The sequence below is a fragment of the Hibiscus syriacus genome, unplaced genomic scaffold (genome assembly GCF_006381635.1).
Source record: "Hibiscus syriacus cultivar Baekdansim isolate YM2019G1 unplaced genomic scaffold, ASM638163v2 tig00005459_pilon, whole genome shotgun sequence".
Taxonomy (NCBI): domain Eukaryota; kingdom Viridiplantae; phylum Streptophyta; class Magnoliopsida; order Malvales; family Malvaceae; genus Hibiscus; species Hibiscus syriacus.
Window position 1 is genome coordinate 693,997 of NW_024062058.1, and position 18,073 is coordinate 712,069.

The 18,073-nt window shown below is 35.2% G+C and overlaps 3 protein-coding genes, 1 long non-coding RNA gene and 1 pseudogene across 4 annotated transcripts; 2 read left to right on the forward strand and 3 right to left on the reverse strand.

Annotated features, from left to right (window-relative positions):
- Positions 1-1,449: 1,449 nt before the first annotated feature.
- LOC120199539 (zinc finger A20 and AN1 domain-containing stress-associated protein 5-like) lies at positions 1,450-15,564 on the reverse strand. The gene is made up of 3 exons (XM_039200588.1): positions 15,558-15,564; positions 3,840-3,851; positions 1,450-2,241 (listed from the first exon to the last, which is right to left on the reverse strand). The coding sequence occupies exon 3, from the start codon at positions 2,237-2,239 to the stop codon at positions 1,694-1,696; it is 546 nt and encodes a 181-aa protein (XP_039056519.1). The 5' UTR covers positions 2,240-2,241; positions 3,840-3,851; positions 15,558-15,564; the 3' UTR covers positions 1,450-1,693.
- Positions 5,272-6,352, reverse strand: LOC120199540. Its single transcript, XM_039200589.1, has one exon. The coding sequence runs from the start codon at positions 5,835-5,837 to the stop codon at positions 5,481-5,483; it is 357 nt and encodes a 118-aa protein (XP_039056520.1). The 5' UTR covers positions 5,838-6,352; the 3' UTR covers positions 5,272-5,480.
- LOC120199536 (malonyl-coenzyme:anthocyanin 5-O-glucoside-6'''-O-malonyltransferase-like) lies at positions 10,722-12,170 on the forward strand. Its single transcript, XM_039200585.1, is given in 4 exon segments — positions 10,722-11,510; positions 11,512-11,595; positions 11,597-11,769; positions 11,772-12,170. Coding segments are annotated over 4 exon segments (1,377 nt in total). The 5' UTR covers positions 10,722-10,743; the 3' UTR covers positions 12,125-12,170.
- Positions 14,004-14,746, forward strand: LOC120199541. Its single transcript, XR_005523465.1, has 4 exons — positions 14,004-14,097; positions 14,198-14,304; positions 14,432-14,501; positions 14,616-14,746. It is a non-coding gene; the product is annotated as an uncharacterized LOC120199541 (long non-coding RNA).
- On the reverse strand, positions 14,999-16,653 carry LOC120199537 (annotated as a pseudogene).
- Between the last annotated feature and the right edge of the window lie 1,420 nt (positions 16,654-18,073).

Consider the following 18,073-nt stretch of genomic DNA (forward strand, 5'->3'; position numbering starts at 1 on the left):
GACGCAGTGGTGGAGGCAAACGGTTTAGTTATTTGACGACATCAATCACTAATGAATTTTAAACCGACCCGATGAATTTATTAACATTATCTTGCTGCATATTGTTCTATAAAATATTAAAATCAGCCACCCAACCTATCCATCTTTTCAAATTATTTTTTAAAAAATCGACCTGTACACCTTTTTCTTTATGTCTATCTACACGTGGAGATTAATGATTGGATTATACAATCTTTCACTTTAACATTTTTTATTCCCATTTTTATATTATTTCGATTTGGTACACCTGTTGGTGAATGGAACCTTTTTGTTCCTTATTTACGATGATTTTTTTCCTGGAAAAATTTATTAAAAATAAATATACGTCATTTTCAAGGGGTATAAGTTTTATTTTAAAAATAATATTGCAAATTACAGAAAAGCCCCAACGTTTCAACCGAATTTAAGGTCTGTTTATTTTGCTGTAATTGGTTTTTCAGAAAATGAATTACTGAAATTTGAATTACTGAAAAATGAATTACTATAATTTGAATTCTGGAAAATGAATTACATTTCTGTAAAATGAATTACATTTCTGGAAAATGAATTACATTTCTAGAAAACATCTGAAAAACGTTTTATGATGTTTAGAAGATGTTATTTAAACATTTTTTCGGTATATTTTAGTGAAATAAAATTTTATAAATTATATTAATTATTTATTAAAGTAATAGTACTATATTATATTTTAAAAATATTAATTAGTATATTTTAATCTTTACTAAAATATTATTGAAATATATAAATAATATTATTCATTATTAATATATAAAAAATTTATTATATATTATTAAAATAAAAATATATATCTTATATTATTTATATAATTGATTATTTTATATAATATTAAAAATATAATTTATATTATTATAATATTAATAAATATATTTTAAATATTTTAATAATTAATATTTTGATGAAAATGATATTAAAATATTTTATTAATATTAAATTCATAAAATAAAATTATTTTGAGTAATTTTGCTTTAAGTGAAAAGTTCGGAAAATGACTTACGGAAAATGAATCTGTAAGTCATTTTACATAAAACACAAAGGAAATTCTGTTACTAGAAAAATGAATTACATTCCGAAAAACGAATTACGTGAAACAAACACGGGAAAACGTTTTCCGGAAAACGAATTACGTGAAATAAACACGAAAAAACATTTTTCGAAAAACGAATTACGTGAAACAAACACAGAAATTCGGGAAAAACCAATTCCGTAATTAAAATTACGGGAAACAAACATACCCTTAAAGACGTATGCCATTATTCATTTATTACTAGAATTTTCATTAACACTGACCATAATAATTTCATCAAACTTAGATCTCAAACAAACAGACCATCTCAGCTACATCATAAGCCACAATACCTTTTCATCGCTAAATTAATAATAAAGTTGAGATTTAAAACAAAAGGTGAAGATGGAATATGAAATACTATAGATTTGATCCAACATGAGGAAGAATCAGAGAGAAATTATCTTCTTCATCCCCAGTTCTTATCAAGACGTCAAGCTACTCTTTTCTCCCTCCGTGAAACTTTTTTGCCCTTTCTTGAGATCAAGCACGGATCTCCAAGTTCCAGATCGAAAAATGTTTTCAATAGTTTATTTAATTGAATTTAATTGAAGATGCAATCGATAAAGCTCAAACTCTGATAATCTTGGCCGCTTTAACCACGGGATTTTCTCTAGCGATTGCCTCGCGACCCGCTGCCTTGTAGTCGTAACTACAATCGTGTCGATCCGAGTATCGATGATCTGAACAGAAAAGCTCCCCGCATCGACACCTGAATCCGGTCAACCCGACGCGTTTTCTGCAACCAGAACATCGATTCACCGATTTCTTTTCCACGGAATCGTTTCCTGATCGATTCGATGCGGTCATCGCTCTATTCGTCGTCGTCTTTGCAGCTGTTGTTGGAGCAGCAGAATCAGATCGGCTGTCCTGTGAACAAGACGGCGTAGATCTCGAGGATTTATCGTCGGAGAATCCGACTCCAGCGGCACCCGCATCACAGGTTGCGGTTGCGGTTGCGGTGGAAGAGCAAGAGGACGATGTAGCGGCGGCAAAACATTTCTGGCACATGTTATTGGTGGCAGGATTGGCCGTAACGCCGCAGTTGTTAACGCAAAGCGTTAAGGTTTCGGGGACCTTGAATTCGGTCTCTTCTTTTTCGGTTCTTTGAGCCATATCTCCTCTGTGTTTTTTTGATTCCCGGGAAGGAACTAAAACAAGGATTTGGAGGAGGGGAGAAAAAATTGTGTTTGGTTTGAACGGAGAGATTAGCGAGAGAGAAATTTAGGGGGAGAAGGGGATTTGAAGGGATCCAGAGAGGTCGGTCAGTAATGGCAACGGAATATGGGCCTCATTGAGACGCGTATGAAACTAACCTTTTTTTTTCTTTTTTTTTTTCTTTTTTTGCATCTTGAGCTATAGGTATTTTACAAAACTAACCTCCTTGCTTTTCTCCGCTTCAACTTGCTTCCTCCCTCTGACGTGTTTTTATCGGAATGCGCTGCTTTACCTTATTTTATTCTCGCGGGACCACGTTTTCAATTACACCCCTAAAAGTAAATTCACTGGTCGGATGACAGATGAATCTAATTTTGTAGATTTTATATTGTATTTGCTCGAATTAAGATAGACATAAATATTTATTTAGTAGATAGTGAGTAAGTGTAAATATAAAAATTTATATTTATCATAGATAATGGATTTGTAATGAGTTTGAAATCTTACCTATCACATTTCACATCTGTCTACCTACTAAATATCAAGTATATAAATTTTAAATCATTATAGATTTAGATATAATTTCACATATTATCTTATAATTCTTAAGATTTTATAAGACATAATTTATAATTTAACCAAATGTTGAAGTATAAAATTTTTTAGAATTTGAATAACGTCATTTCTGAGATTACTGTCAGATAGATACAGGCAAGTATAAATAAGTACGAAATGAGTGATGAATATCTAATTAGATAGTTAGTGTGGATTTGAGATCGTAATAACATAGGTGGATGTGAATTTAAAATTTTTATTAGTAGTAGGTAATAGATAAGCGGTGAATATGAAAAATATTAGATTAATATAGAAAAGGGAAAAGGCTATCCGTACCTATCCACCTGTTGTCATCCCTGCCTTTGAGTTGATATTCAATATTTGAATTAATAAATAAAATAATAGAAAAGCTTAATGAATATAATACTAGTAATTTGGAATCTCAATTAAATATGATTTAAATTTTATAAATTAACTTAAAATTTCCGCTATAGTTTGTAAAAAGGAAAACAGTACAGCTAATAAAACGTTTTTTTTATTAATTTAATGTAACTACAATATAATTCAAAGATAAACTCTCAATCATTTGATATTAAACGTTTATTTTTTTACATTTCTGATGTATAAACCCACGACTTCAAGAAACAATAATAATCCATTTACTAATTTGATTCATGTTGATAAAAATGTTTGAATTTAGAGAGTGGGATGTTGAAACATATAAAAGGAGATTATTGAATAAGCAATAATATAAGATTGTGATGGGTAATGTGTCAAGTGGTAATAGAAGTGGGGCAAGCCATCACATGTTTGCTTGGAGATATTATTGTAACTGTGGAGAAGATAAAAGAAAGAGGAGGGTGTAACGGGAAATTCGCAGCCCACCACAGGCCAGAGGGTGACAAACATTTATTGTTATTCCAATTTGGGTGGGTTTTTTTCTCATTCTCTCAAGATTAACCGCCCAAATCTGCAGGGCCCCCACCATATCCTTTTCCATGACCTCGCTTTCTCTCTTCCTTTTTCTTGCTTTCGGCATATACGTATACACGTATGTTTCTTTCTGTCTTCCTTTCTCCTAGGGATTGGTGTGGTTGAATTTTTGGTCTACCTGACTCTATCTGAGAACAAAGGATATTCCACCTGAGATTCGATCCAACCCTATCAAAACAAAATTTCACCCGACCGTACTCAATTCGACATATAACTTAGAAACCCGATCCGACCTGAAATAATAATAAAATATTATTTTTATTCAATAAAAACAGTGACTTAATTGAAAAAATATATATATATATAGATGTATTATTGTAATTATTCTTAAATATATAAGATAAAATTATATATTTTTTCAGGTCAGATATTTTTTACCTTAAACCCAACCCAACCCGAACATCATACTTAAAAAAAATATGACCTGACATGACCCGACCCAAACCCAAAATTTTAAAAAAACCAGACCCGATCGGGTCAAAATCCATCAGGTTCGGGTCCAATGCCCATCCCTACTTTATCCTATGCCATATTTATTAGGGTAAATGATGGTCATTGGACTTTTAGGATGCTTTCATTTTAGTCATTAAATACTTTAAAATTTGTATTATGGTCAGTCAACTTCTAATTCATTTTTATTATGATCATTGCCGCTAAAAATTGACGCGTGAAGTTAAAATCTATTAATTTTTATTCGGCAGTTGTGATTGTGGATGGTGACCGAATGGAATTGATGACGGTGGCTCTCGAATTTTGATTTGTTTGGTCATGAATGGTGCTTTGGTGTGCTTTGTAAGATGCAGTCGGAATTTCGTGTCCCGCTATGTTGGCCGAAGGGCCGTTATTTAAGTGCCTACTATTCATCATTGCCGGATCATCATCGTCGGTCCGTTGCAAGATTGCCAAATCTAATGACAACAGTGACCAAAGCTATGGAAGAAGCTGTTGGAAGTGTGTTTGACAGGCTAGGCCTTGGAATGAATGGACTTCAAGACCTGTGCAAGCAGTATGAACAACAATGGAGATGTATCTTAACCAGCCTCTGAAAAAAACCCAATCAGCATACTATCAGAGAGATTATGATGGACTACTTGCTGGTAACACAACAGCATTAGAAAGTGAGACTGGGTTGTCTGTCTTCGAGTAATCCGTCTGGAAATGAAGGGTACGATGATCTTCACATTGTTTACCCATGGGATTATGGACGTGTCACCGAGCGGAACATCGAGCGGAAACAAGGGTGATAAACCAGTTACGGTGCAATCTTAAACAGGTCAGCTTGTATGGAGTTCATGTTTGGGGAAAATCACCAACATGACATAAAATGTTACATGGATAATTTGGATCCAAAAAGGATGAACCATTCATTCGGAATCGAATGCAACTGGCATCACAAAGCATTAGATCGATCAGTGCAGAAACCATCATCTCCAAATGTCAAATGAAATCAACAAGGCAATAAGGGATTCAAAGCCTTCTAGTTATTCAAGTACATGATAACAGCGTTATTATTAGCATATGTAATAGGAGACATTTTCGTCTCATGTATGTTCTGTTGCTAACCAACAAAGCAATCATCCTATTCCTAGGCAATTCATAACCCATTTAATAGAAACAGAAACAAGGAACCCAAATCTGAATTTTGAGAAGCTCACTTAGACAACACACGGAACATCAACCCGATCGATGCCCCGGCAATGCACAAGAAAGACACGACACGGAACCGAACAAACAAGACATTCAAGCTCTTAGCAACCTGGAGGGTAAGGGTCAGAATCTGCAGCCTACCTCGCTCCTCCATCATCTTGAAGAAGTACATAGGCTTCACCGATTGCCGTAACATAAACGCCAGCGTGAAAGGGAACCCAAACGCCATTGCACTTTGAATGGCAAACGCGTTCAACGGATGTGCCCCGGGACCATGAGCGTAGGATATCCAAACTCCAAGACCAAGGTGGAGCAGACCCAGAAGAGCCACCGCTTTGCTCAGTCCATATATGTTCTTCATTGCTTCAAGAACCTCTCACGTCTCGTTAGCCAATGCCGATACTCCACGGTCGGTCCCTCGATTTCTTGGTGCTTGAAATCAGGGTCTTGACTCGGGTGGGATCCACAGCTACTGGCATCCCATTCCTCGTCGTCAGCTTTTGGGGTAGGGGTAGAAGGAGTAGTTGAAAGATATCTGGGACTTATACAACCATATGATGCTCTTCCGATGAAATCCAAATTCAAATCCGCCTTCAAGGATTTAGGTCGCAGTAGTGTATCCAGGGTTCGTTCAGTCGAAGAACAACATCTTGATGGGAATGGTCTAGTAGAATAGAGATGAGAAGTGATTTGGTTTAGGGTTGAGACAGGGGGAAAGAGATGGGATTGGAGATTAGGGTTTAAGGGGGGAGATATGAAACAATAAGAAGAAGAAGATGAATTGCAGCGGATGGGGACCTTGGAGATTAAAATACGACTACGAGAGATCATTGTTGCAATTCAAAATTACGAATGACTTAGAGTAGAGACTGAGCAGAGGAGGGGGAGGATCTGCAGTGGCAGTAGGGTTAATCTTACACTTTATACACAATTTAGTACGTAATGTTTCACCTGTTAAAAAATTCAGTCCTTTCTCATTCATGTTTTCTTTTATATTCTTAACTTCGTGTTTTACTTTTTTCAATTTAATCCTAAATGTTGTTTGTTAGAATTTATCGTTTAGATTCTATGATAGTTTTGTTTTAGTATATAGGGTAAATTATGTGTTTAGTACTTAAACTATTAATTTTAGTCTATTTTAGTACCTACACTTCTAGTTTCTTCAAAATCATATCTAAAGTTTAGTTTTTATTTCATTTTAGTACCCATGTTCAAAATTTAATGTTAAGTTTTGAATTTTTTTGAAAGTTTAGGTACTAAAACGGACCAAATTTGATAGTTTAGGTACTAAATGCGTTAAATTTTTAATGGTAGGGTACGAAAATGAAACTAAAACTAAATGTTATGTATGATTTTAAAAAAATTGAAAGTGTAGATACTAAAATGGACCAAAAATGATAATTTAGGTACTAAATGCGTTAAGTTTTTAATGACAGTGTACTAAAAATGAAATAAAAACTAAACGTTAGTCATTGTTTTAAATTTTAAAAGTTTAAGTATTAAAATGAACCAAAATAGATAGTTTATATACTAAATGCATAGTTTACCTTAGTATTTACTGCACGTTAATACTAACATGTTTTGTATATTAAATTTATTTTGTTGGACGAAATTAAATTGTGTTTGGGTAATTATAATTATGATTTTTCGTCTTTTGAAGTGCAATTCAATTTGATCATTAAGTATGAAATTTAGCCATTTGTTATGGTTCAATAGTCTTAATCATTTTTATTTAATCCCTAATTTTAGTAATTGGTAATTAATTTTACAACACAAGTCTTTGATTTAGGTAATTAGGTCTCAATTATTATATAGATATTAATGAGATATTTTTTATGTCGAGGGAAGTTACTCAGGGGTCATGTTCGTGTTTTGTATCGCTTGTGTTCGTAAGAAAAAAGGCCAAAATCTTATATTTAATGTCGATAAATTCAACTTCAGAAAATTAAGATAAGTACACATCAAAATCCTAATTATTTCATAGTTTTTGTAATTATAAAGTCATGTGTGAACGTCCGAATAATTATTCGAGTACTAATTGAGTAAATTATCAAAATGCCTATAATTTTAAATAGTGACTAATAGGTATTTAAGAAAGCCTAAGACTATAAGAGTGCGTTTGGTTCACGGAATGTAAGATTATCGATGGGAATAGGATTACCGGCGATAATAAGATTACTGAGAATATTGTATTTTGTGTTTGGTTCGTTTGGCAAGAATATAAAATTACAGTGTTTGGTTAAAGGAATAAAAGATTATTTGAATATATATTTTATCAAATTGTCCTTATTATATATTTGTTTTTTTAACAATTTGAATTCTACTATAATATTACTATAATTAATTTATATATTTTCTTTAAAAATTTTAAATTCATAATATATATATATATATATACAAAATTGAAAAGATAATAGGTTTAATGAAAGGGTAAAATTTTATTTTAACCCTTGAACTTCATATAAAATTCTAATTATGGATTTTTTAAAAAAATCTAAAATAGTTTAAGGATAAATTTGTAATTTAACCTTCGTAGATTTTTTTTATTCAACGACAGAAGAAGGATATTTTTGGGGGGAAAATTAAGTTCATTTTAGTCCAAAACGTTGGGAATGTAACAAAACCTAAGGGAAGGGGTAATCACATTCCCGGTAATATACTCCCAAAATACCATTGTTGGGAATAACTTATTGCCGGGAGCTGGGAATGTTTGCCAACCAAACGGGAGAATGTCATTCCATTCTCCCGGTAATATGAGATACCTTGAACTAAACGCCCCCTAAGGGAATGATATAATAAAATAATATATACATGTTAAGCTTTAGTGAAAGACATTGGGTGAGTAAAATAATCAAAATACCTTTTATTATCCAAATTATATATCCTTTAAATCGGTTGAGAGAGCCCTCCAAAGAAGATAAGCAAATTGTAATGACTAAAAAAATTAAAAAGGACTAAATTATAAGGATTTGCTACCTAAATAACTTATTCACAAAAAAATAGTGAATCATGGAATCATTCCTTAATATTTTCAGCCTTGTCAAATAATCATTGCATGGTCTAATTAACTTTTAGTCATTATTTTTATCATTGTTTTCACTTGAGCACATAAGTTCTTATTTTTCACTAATACCGTCATATTCTTCAATTTTCAAAATTTTAGTCCTCAATCCCTTTTCAAAACAATTTATACTTTAATCCTATTTATCCAATAAAATTAGTCTAATTCTCTAAAATTTAAAAAATGCCCATAATAACTATCGAAATTGAATTTATGATAACCAAACACCGAAAAATATTCTAGACCGATTTTTAGAGTGTTACATACCCAACATTTCATACATTACACACATCTTATATATTTTATCTATAAATTTGCATTGACTCATATTATCTATTTTAAATATATTATTGTAAAATCATAAAAATTCTGATTATATTAAATTTAATTGAAACTGCCACTACATGATACGTAATTTAAAAAATAAAACTCCTATAAAAAATAATAATAATGTATATATTACTTTTAGTGATTTATTTAATTTATTTATTAATAACGTACATAATACCTATAAATATAATTATTTGAACTTAAAACTTCCTATTTATCACTATTGTCATTTGATACGTTCACAAAATGAGACTTAAGTCTTCCCATTCTTCAGCATCAGATAGTGTTGACTGCTTATTTTTCAGCATTGGCGTTAGGTTGTCTTTAGCTTGCTAGAAATGTTTGGGTAAATTCAACATTTAGGCACTTAATTATTACATTAGTTTTATTTTTGTCATTTAATTATTATTTTTTAAATTATTACTGATATTACATTTTGATTTTACTTAAGTTTCGCCGTTAAAAGATTAATGGTGATGTTGATACTAGGGATGCAAATGATCTTGAGTCGACTCAACTCGAAAACTCTGAAATGAAACTCGATTCGGCTCGAAAACTCGTAAGCTTACAATTTTCAAGCTCGACTCGAACTCTAAATCATGAACTGAATCTCGTAAAAAGCTAAAAAAAATATCAAAATGAAAAAAAATCTTAAACTTAACTCGATTAAAGCCTCAAATTTAAACTCAAATTTGAACTTTAGATGCATTAAAATCTTATATTGCATTTAAAAAAAAATCAACACATAAATGCTAATATTATAACTATTTTATTTTAAAAATAAATAAATTTTAATATATTATATTTTCAAGTTGCTCGCGAGCTTTTAGAGTTGAGTATCAAGTAGTTCGTTTTGGCTCGTTAAGAACTCGAGTCGAGCTTGAGTTTAAGTCGAGTCTATCTGAATCGAGTATTTATCAAGCTTTGACAGAGTCGATCTCTAGTAGCTCACGATCTGTCTCGTCCGGTTTATAGCCCTAACATATACATACTACAAATGTAACAACTAAAACCCAAAATCCCTAAAGAAAACAACATTTTAACCACTAAAATTACTTAATGGGTTGGATATCAAACTTTTTGAATACACAAATTTGTGATAGATACTATTTGTCCAAGGCTCCGATCAGATGGCCAGCAGCAGCAACAATTAGTTTAAAAATAACATTACATAAAATATTAAGATCGAGATGAAGATATAAAATTATAGAAAGAAATCCGCTCCTCCTGTCACTTGCTAAAACAAAACCCCATAAACAGATATGTTCAGTTCATATGTGGTAAGGATACCTTTTTAATTTTGGTTTTTTTGGTGAATCATCAGCACAGGCACCCTGGTCCCTACTCCCTACCCTAAAACAGGATAAATTATTTGAGAATCTCGATTCACCACGTCATTAATAGTTTAATGAATGAGAGTGATCAATTTTAAAATTATTTTCAAATAACCATTTACTTCTTATTTACATGTAAGAAAGAAATGAAGATTTACCTTAAAAAATAAAATGAACAAATATTATTAATTGAGACAAAAAAAAACGTGATAAGTCAAGTCCATCTAATATTTTTTTCCTGCAACAGAGACGCTTTAATCTTTGTATAGGGCTTTGCATTTGTGGTTAACCTTACTGATTCCACCATTTCCAAATTTGGAGCTTCAAGGAAACTGCGGTGACGCATTTTTATTCGTCACTGTTACTGTTTATATATATTTAGGCCATATGAACCATATGGGTTTGTCATGAAATTTTATGTTACAAGTTTCGGGAAACAATAGGCAGCAAACAAGCTAGATAGCCATAAATGCATCAGTAATAGTCCTCCCTCCAGAAATTCTTAATTCCCAGTTTCTGAATTCTGAATAATTTCCTATCTCATGGCTAATGGAGCTTTGACGGTGGAAATCGTAGGTCGATACTGTGTGTCTCCACCGCCAAATACAGTCCCACCGACCTCTCTTCCCTTAACATTTTTTGACATTCCATGGCTGTTTTTCTCCCCAACGCAGCCTCTCTTCTTCTTCGACTACCCTTTCCCTTCTTCCCACTTTCTATCCACCGCTCTTCCGCAGCTCATTCACTCCCTTTCCCTCACTCTCCAACGCTTTTCCCCTTTAGCCGCCTCCCTCCTGTGCCCGCCCCACTCTTCCACGCCCCTCATCGTTTACAAAAAATCCGACTTCGTCTCCTTGCTCGTCGCTCAATCCAACGCTGATTTCTTCCACTTGTCCTCCAACCATCAGCGCTCCGTCAACGATTTTTACCCTCTGCTCCCTCCTATTCCGAGCAAGGAGGAAGGGGGAATCCCATTGCTTGCAGCACAAGTCACCGTTTTCTCCAAAGCTGGTATCTGTATTGGGTTTGCATATCACAACGTGGTTGCCGATGGGAGGACTTTCAACGGCTTCATCAAGACATGGGCATCACTTTTCAAAGACCCTTCTTCTTCCTCATCTCCACTTCCCTTCTACGATAGAAGTGTGATAAAAGATTGTTACGGGCTGCATTCCATTTTCTTGAACCATTGGAGCAGCAGCAGAACATCTTCCCAACGCACGGTCATAGGCGTTTCGGACTCGGACTCAGTGTCAGCCATGGTTAGAGCCACTTTCCTTATGCGCCCTGCCGATATGGAGAAGATCAAACTGGATTATTTTTCGATGCAAGGCGAAGAATATGGCTCAGCCTCCACGCTTATCACCTTCTAATCTAACATGCGCTTTTGTGTGGGTGTTTGATAAAATCCCATGAGAGAGTTAACGGGAAGTTAACGAGTAAGAACCCGAGTTACTTCGGCTTCAATGCGGGTGGTTTAACCCGGTTGGACTACCCGATCCCGACTACTTATTTCGGTAACTGCATCGGGTTCGCTCGAACTACGGCAACCCAGGGAGAGCTCTGTGGGAGGATGGTATAATCGCCGCAGCAAACGCGGTCGGAAGCAAAGTCAAGGAGTTGGATGAAGCATTCCTGGACGGGGCAGAGGATTGGATATCGGATTGGGCGGTGTTTCATGGACCGGGTTCGGAGCCCCATGTGATGGTTTCCGGGTCACCGAAACTGGATTCATACGAGACTGATTTCGGGTGGGGGAGGGCAAGGAAAATAGAGGAAATCTCTATCGATAGTGCCAAAGGTAATGCAGTTTCGTTCACCGAAAGCAGAGACGTGAAGGGCGGCATCGAGGTGGGATTAGCATTGCCTAAGGCCAAAATGGATGCTTTCGCATGTTTCTTCAATCAATTATCGCACGATTAAGCTGTTTAGTTTCTTCAATCGGCATGTGTCGTATATGTATTGTAGGGGACAGGGTACTCTTGAGTTGTTGCACTCTGTCCGTATTTTTATTTGTCTTTTGTGTTCAAAAAGGCCGTATCCAATTGTATGGCTACCCTGCGTGCTTCCTACTTGGCCGTGGAAATTAAATACCAACTTCAGCCTTCGGGCTCGGCTCCACCAAATTTGTACACCGGAAAGGAGGGAAATAGTAGAGGTGCTCATTGATCATTATTCAATGCCCTAATTAAACGATAAATAAACTACGGGATTCAGTTAGCCTAATAGATTAAGAGCCCAACTTGACTATTTATAATAAATATACTAACACGAATTAATTTACCTCAGTGATTAAAGGAATCATTGTTGTTCTTAGAGCTCACAGGTTCGAGCACCAACAACTATATCATGGTGATTAAACGTTTATTGTCAAATAAATAATATTTAGAATAGATATTGATTTATATCACCTAAAATAGACTATTGACCTAAAATTATTCATCATGTTTTATAATTTTCTGAATTTCTTGAAGTCGAAAATTTTGGCAATAAACAGTTGAAGCTCTTCGAACTCATCTTGCATTTCTCTTCTTTCTTCTTTTCTTTACATTATTCTTTAATTTGTATTTTTTTTAACTTTCAAAAGGTTTTTTTTAAAAAAAGAACTTTTAAAAGTTACTTACTGTTTGATTTACCTTTTCTCTTCTTCATTTTTTCTCTTCCTCTTCATTTTCTTATCTTCTTCTTCATGCTTCTCCTTTATCTCTTTCTCCTTCTCCATCAACTTGAGCTTTAATGCATATTGCTTCTCACGAACAATAGTTATACGCCTTAAATAAAATGATGACTAAGTGATTATGAGTTGAGCAGTTATTGAGCTGTTCGAACTTGATACAACCAAAATTCGATTAATACACGATTTTGGTTATCTCGACTCACACTTGAACTCAATTAGAGACCTTAACGAGTAGTCGAGCAAAGTTCAACTAGGTTCGATGAGTTCACGAACAATTCATTAATTTTTTAATAACTTCCTTAAAAATTATTTCATTCAAAAAGATCTAAATAATAATTACTAATTTACTAATAAATAATAAGAAAGATGATAAATTACTAATTAACGATTACTACTAATTTATTATTAATATATCAATTTACTAGTTTGGTGTATTTATGGATTGTTACTTTAGACTTCGAAATTATTTCATACACACTTCTGATTTTAGTTAAATTATTAATTTATGTTTATATTAACTCTATATAGTTTACCTATAGTTAAAAAAATAAGATAAAAATTCTGATGAACTTAATGAATAACGAGTCAAGTCAAATTTCAACATATTTAACAAGCAACGAATCTAGTCAAATAATAAATTTTTTTAACGAGTACGAATCGAACAATACCCTACTCTGGTTTGGATTGCTCATTAGTAATGATGACCATATGCAAAGTGGAAACACATTACCCAATTGAAAATAAAGATCTAGCTAATGCCTATAGATTATATGATCAACACCAATAATTATTTTATATCATTCCTCACTCAACAAAACAATCAAATCCAATCCAACATTCTCAACAGTCAACAACAACAATGTTGTGAACAAACAACCAGTTATACGACTAGTAGACAATAATTAAAAACGAACTACTTCGAAGTGGTTGTTTTTACAAGGTGAATGGTTGTATGAAGTCATATGGTTCAAATGGTGGCCTTCGAAATGGCATATTTTTCCTTTTAGCATGTCCTTGTTTACTATATGTCACCCAAATGTGATTGAAGATTGTCTGTACCATTTCAGCCCTACATCGTCAGTGTTCTCTTCTTGCTGTTATATCATTTTTACTGTGATGTTATGCATTTGTAGCATGCGTATCGAGATGGTCAGTTGGAGGAAGTGGCGTTGCATCGTCTCGGAGAAGATGGGCAGACCATCATAACTAAAAATATTAGGTATTCTCTGTGCTAGTGGAACTGAAGCAATATCTACTCTCATTTGTTAGTAGTTTTCTCTTTCCATTCTTGCTTACCAAATTGAAGTTTTTTTTTGCAGGTTGTCAGACATTCTTAGTGACTATGCACATTAGGTGAATGTTCACAACATTTACTAGAGCGTGAGTTCCTCCTTTAGTCTGTTTATTGTTTTAGGTAGACGACTATGTATCGATCGTTCTAATGCAGTTATCATCTGATTGACAATTGCAAATTCCCCAGTTTTGCTCCAATACTGAAGTGTATATCTCCGAGATGTTTCGATCTTATTCCAAAATACTTACTGTGCATGTAGGATATCTAAATAATGCAAGGACCTATATGCAGCTTTCTTCAGTTTTTACTGTTGCTCTCCATATCAAAAGGTGTGAATCATCGGCCAATCAATCTCTGGGGGGGGGGGGTACACAAGAGGTAGCTTTATGTTGTAATCGTACGTCTCGAGTCGGTAAAACATCGATTTTTTTTCACAAGTGCAGGATTGTTGATGAGAGAAACCAAGCTTGGAATCATTGGGGTGTGCGGGGCTATGCAATATAAAAGTGCAATCTTATAATCATGGATGGATAAATATAATATATGTTGAAAGGCAAGGAATGGGAATGGAATGGGCATTGGTGATGTGAAAAATGCTGCATGCTTCTCTTGATCAATCGGGACGCTTGAAGCTGTATATCGGGTTTCGTCTTGTCTCTCCGACAGAGTTATGAAGATGAAAAGTGCAGAGGGCAGCAGCAGTGCTTTGATCCTGTATTTGTTATGTGGCGAATATTGTGTACGCATTGTATTTTGGGTATGAATTCATACAAGCTCCCAATACCTAATACTATGACTGTTCTAAATCAATAAAATAAATCTACTGTTTTTATAAAAAAAAAATCCACTGATGTTGGTGATGAAACGTATTTAATTTCCACGGGACATTGCCAGGTAGAGCAAACAGGACATCCATACAATCAAACACAACGTGTTCTAAACACAACCACAAATAATGTACCCACCACACAATGCAATGATTAATGCACTTGTTTCTCGTAGACGCAGACAGGCTCTGTCTGTTATGGTACAGGACAGAACATATCATGCTGGGATTAAAGAGCTTAATGGTGGGTTTAGTGAGGCAATTCGGAGAAGAATGATGCAAAGACATCCATTTTGGTCTTGGGCAATGCTAATCCCACCTCGATGCCGCCCTTCACATCTCTGCTTTCAGTGAATGAAACTGCATTGCCTTTGGCATTATCAATGGAGATCTCCTCTATTTTCCTTGCCCTTCCCCAACCAAAGTCAGTCTCGTACAAATCCAGTTTCGGTGACCCGAAAATCATCATATGGGGCTCCGAACCCGATCCGTAAAACACCTCCCTATCCGATATCCAGTTTTCCGCATCGTCCAAAAGTTCTTCATCCAGATCCTTGACTTTGTTTCCGACGGCATTTGACGCCACGATGATCCCATCCTCCCCGCAGAGCTCACTCTGAGTTGCCATAGTTCGAGCAAACCCGATGCAGTTACCGAAATAAGTAGTCGGGATCGGGTAGCCCAACCGGGTTAAACCACCCGCATTGAACCCGAAGTAACTCGGGTTCTTACCCGTTAACTTCCCATTAACTTTCTCGTCGGACTTTATCAAACACACCCACACAAAAGCGCCCGTAAGGTTATAGGGTGATAAACGTGGAGGCTGAACCATGTTCTTCGCCTTGCATCGAACAATAATCCAGTGTTTGATCTTCTCCATATCGGCAGGACGCATAAGGAAAGTGGCTCTAACCATGTCCGACACCGAGTCCGATTCAGACTCCGAGTCTGAGACGCCTATGACCATGCGTTGGGAAGATGTTCTGCTGCTGCTCCAATGGTTCAAGAAAATAGACTGCAACCCGTAACTATCTTTTATCACACTTCTATCGTAGAAGGGAAGTGGAGACGAGGAAGAAGAAGGGTGTTTTAAAAGTGACGCCCATGTCTTGATGAAGCTGTTGAAAGTCCTCCCATCGGCAACCACGTTGTGATATGCAAACCCAATACAAACACCAGCTTTAGAGAAAATGGTGACTTGTGCCGCAAGCAATGGGATTCCCTCTTCCTCCTTGCTCGGCAAAGGAGGGAGCAGAGGGTAAAACTCGTTGACGGAGCGCTGATGGTTGGAGGACAAGTGGAAGAAATCAGCGTCGGATTGTGCGACAAGCAAGGAGACGAAGTCGGGTTTTTTGTAAACGATGAGGGGCGGGCACACAAGGGAGGCGGCTAAGGGAAAAGCGTTGGAGAGTGAGGGAAAGGGAGTGAATGAGCGGCGGAAGAGCGGTGGATAGAAAGTGGGAAGAAGGGAAAGGGTAGTCGAAGAAGAAGAGAGGCTGCGTTGGGGAGAAAAAAAGCCATGGAATGTCAAAAAATGTTAAAGGAAGAGAGGTTGGTGGGACTGTATTTGGCGGTGGAGACACACAGTATCGACCTACGATTTCCACCGTCAAAGCTCCTTTAGCCATGGATTGTGGTTGAACTGGTGATGACCATCAATCATGGGCTATTCAGCTTATAATATATAAAGTCATGGTATTTATGAATCACTTCATTTTCCTTCGAGCTGCAAATTAGAAAGCAGTTGTTAGGATTTTGCGGTGGAAAAATAACTAAGTAATATTAACATAAAATAAAATATATAAAAGAGATAGATTTAACGAAATTAAATCTTATTCATTTATACAATAAGATGAATAATTCATTAAAAATATAAAAAATACAAAAATATAAAGATATTATATTACATGTATCTAAAAAAATCAATAAAAAAATCTTAAAAAGTATTGTGTTTTTCAAAATTATGCTTGGTGTTTTTTTTTTATTTTTAATTATATTTATTTATTATTATAATGATAGTGGTGGCCGTCCTGCTGCTGGTGGGCATATGTTATTTTTAATGGCAATTTGACATAGGTCATCAATAGTGCTGGCTATCATACGTGTGAACCAATGGACAAAATTCTTCTGTCCCTTCCTGTGCGTTTGGAGTATATTTTGACGTCAGTGTGAAAGTCAGAAAAAAAAATAGGGTAAACTACACAGTTGGTCACTAATGTTTGAGATAATTTTCATTTTTCATAATTAATATTTCAAAAATTACAAATAAATTATTAATGTTATCGATTGATAATAAAATGATCACTCACCGTTACGTTAAGAGACGTGACGGAAAACATACATAAGACCACCTATTTGACTCCCCATATATTTGATAAGATCCTTTATTCCTCTCCAACGTCACACCACCACAACTCCCCCTCCTTCAACCTCAGTCTCTCCCTTCTCTTCTCTCCTAAAACCCCACCTCCTCATCGCTTTATTTACATGCATGTTTAGCTTCTCCACTTCCTCTATTGTTAACCTCAAGTCTCTATAATACCTTCCGCCATTACTGGTCTCGAGAAGTTCAAACTTAATCCTACTCCAACCATTTTTACCTTCATTATTCCAACCGAATCTTTCACTGATCTTCAATAATAATGAGACCGAAATCTCATCAATCCCGTTTCACCTTGTTCTTGTTCAAAACATTCTCAGCGACTCCCACCTTATTTTATCCTGATAAATTGGGTCTTCGAGCACTTGATCAGCCAGCTTTGCCAATCGTAATGATTTCTAACTTTCAAAACTTCCTCAGAGATCCTATTATAAGAGATATTTAACATTATCGGGGATGGGATTTTCAACGGCGACATGGATCTATGGAAATACTAGAGGAAAACAGCGCAAGGGTTCATTAGACATCTATTTTTCCACTGGTTATTGTCGGTGGCTACTCGAACCAAGTGGGAAAATGGGTTAATTTCTGTTCTCGAAAACATCACTAAATGGAGCCCGGTGGTCGACTTGGAATATGTTTTCCAAAGGTTTACATTTGATTTCAAGTGCATCTTAGTTATCGGCAACAACCCC

What these genes read in the sequence shown, in the direction of transcription:
- LOC120199539 (XM_039200588.1), bottom strand. Translation starts at nt 2,239, where the DNA reads ATGGCTCAAAGAACCGAAAAAGAAGAGACCGAATTCAAGGTCCCCGAA.
- LOC120199540 (XM_039200589.1), bottom strand. Translation starts at nt 5,837, where the DNA reads ATGAAGAACATATATGGACTGAGCAAAGCGGTGGCTCTTCTGGGTCTG.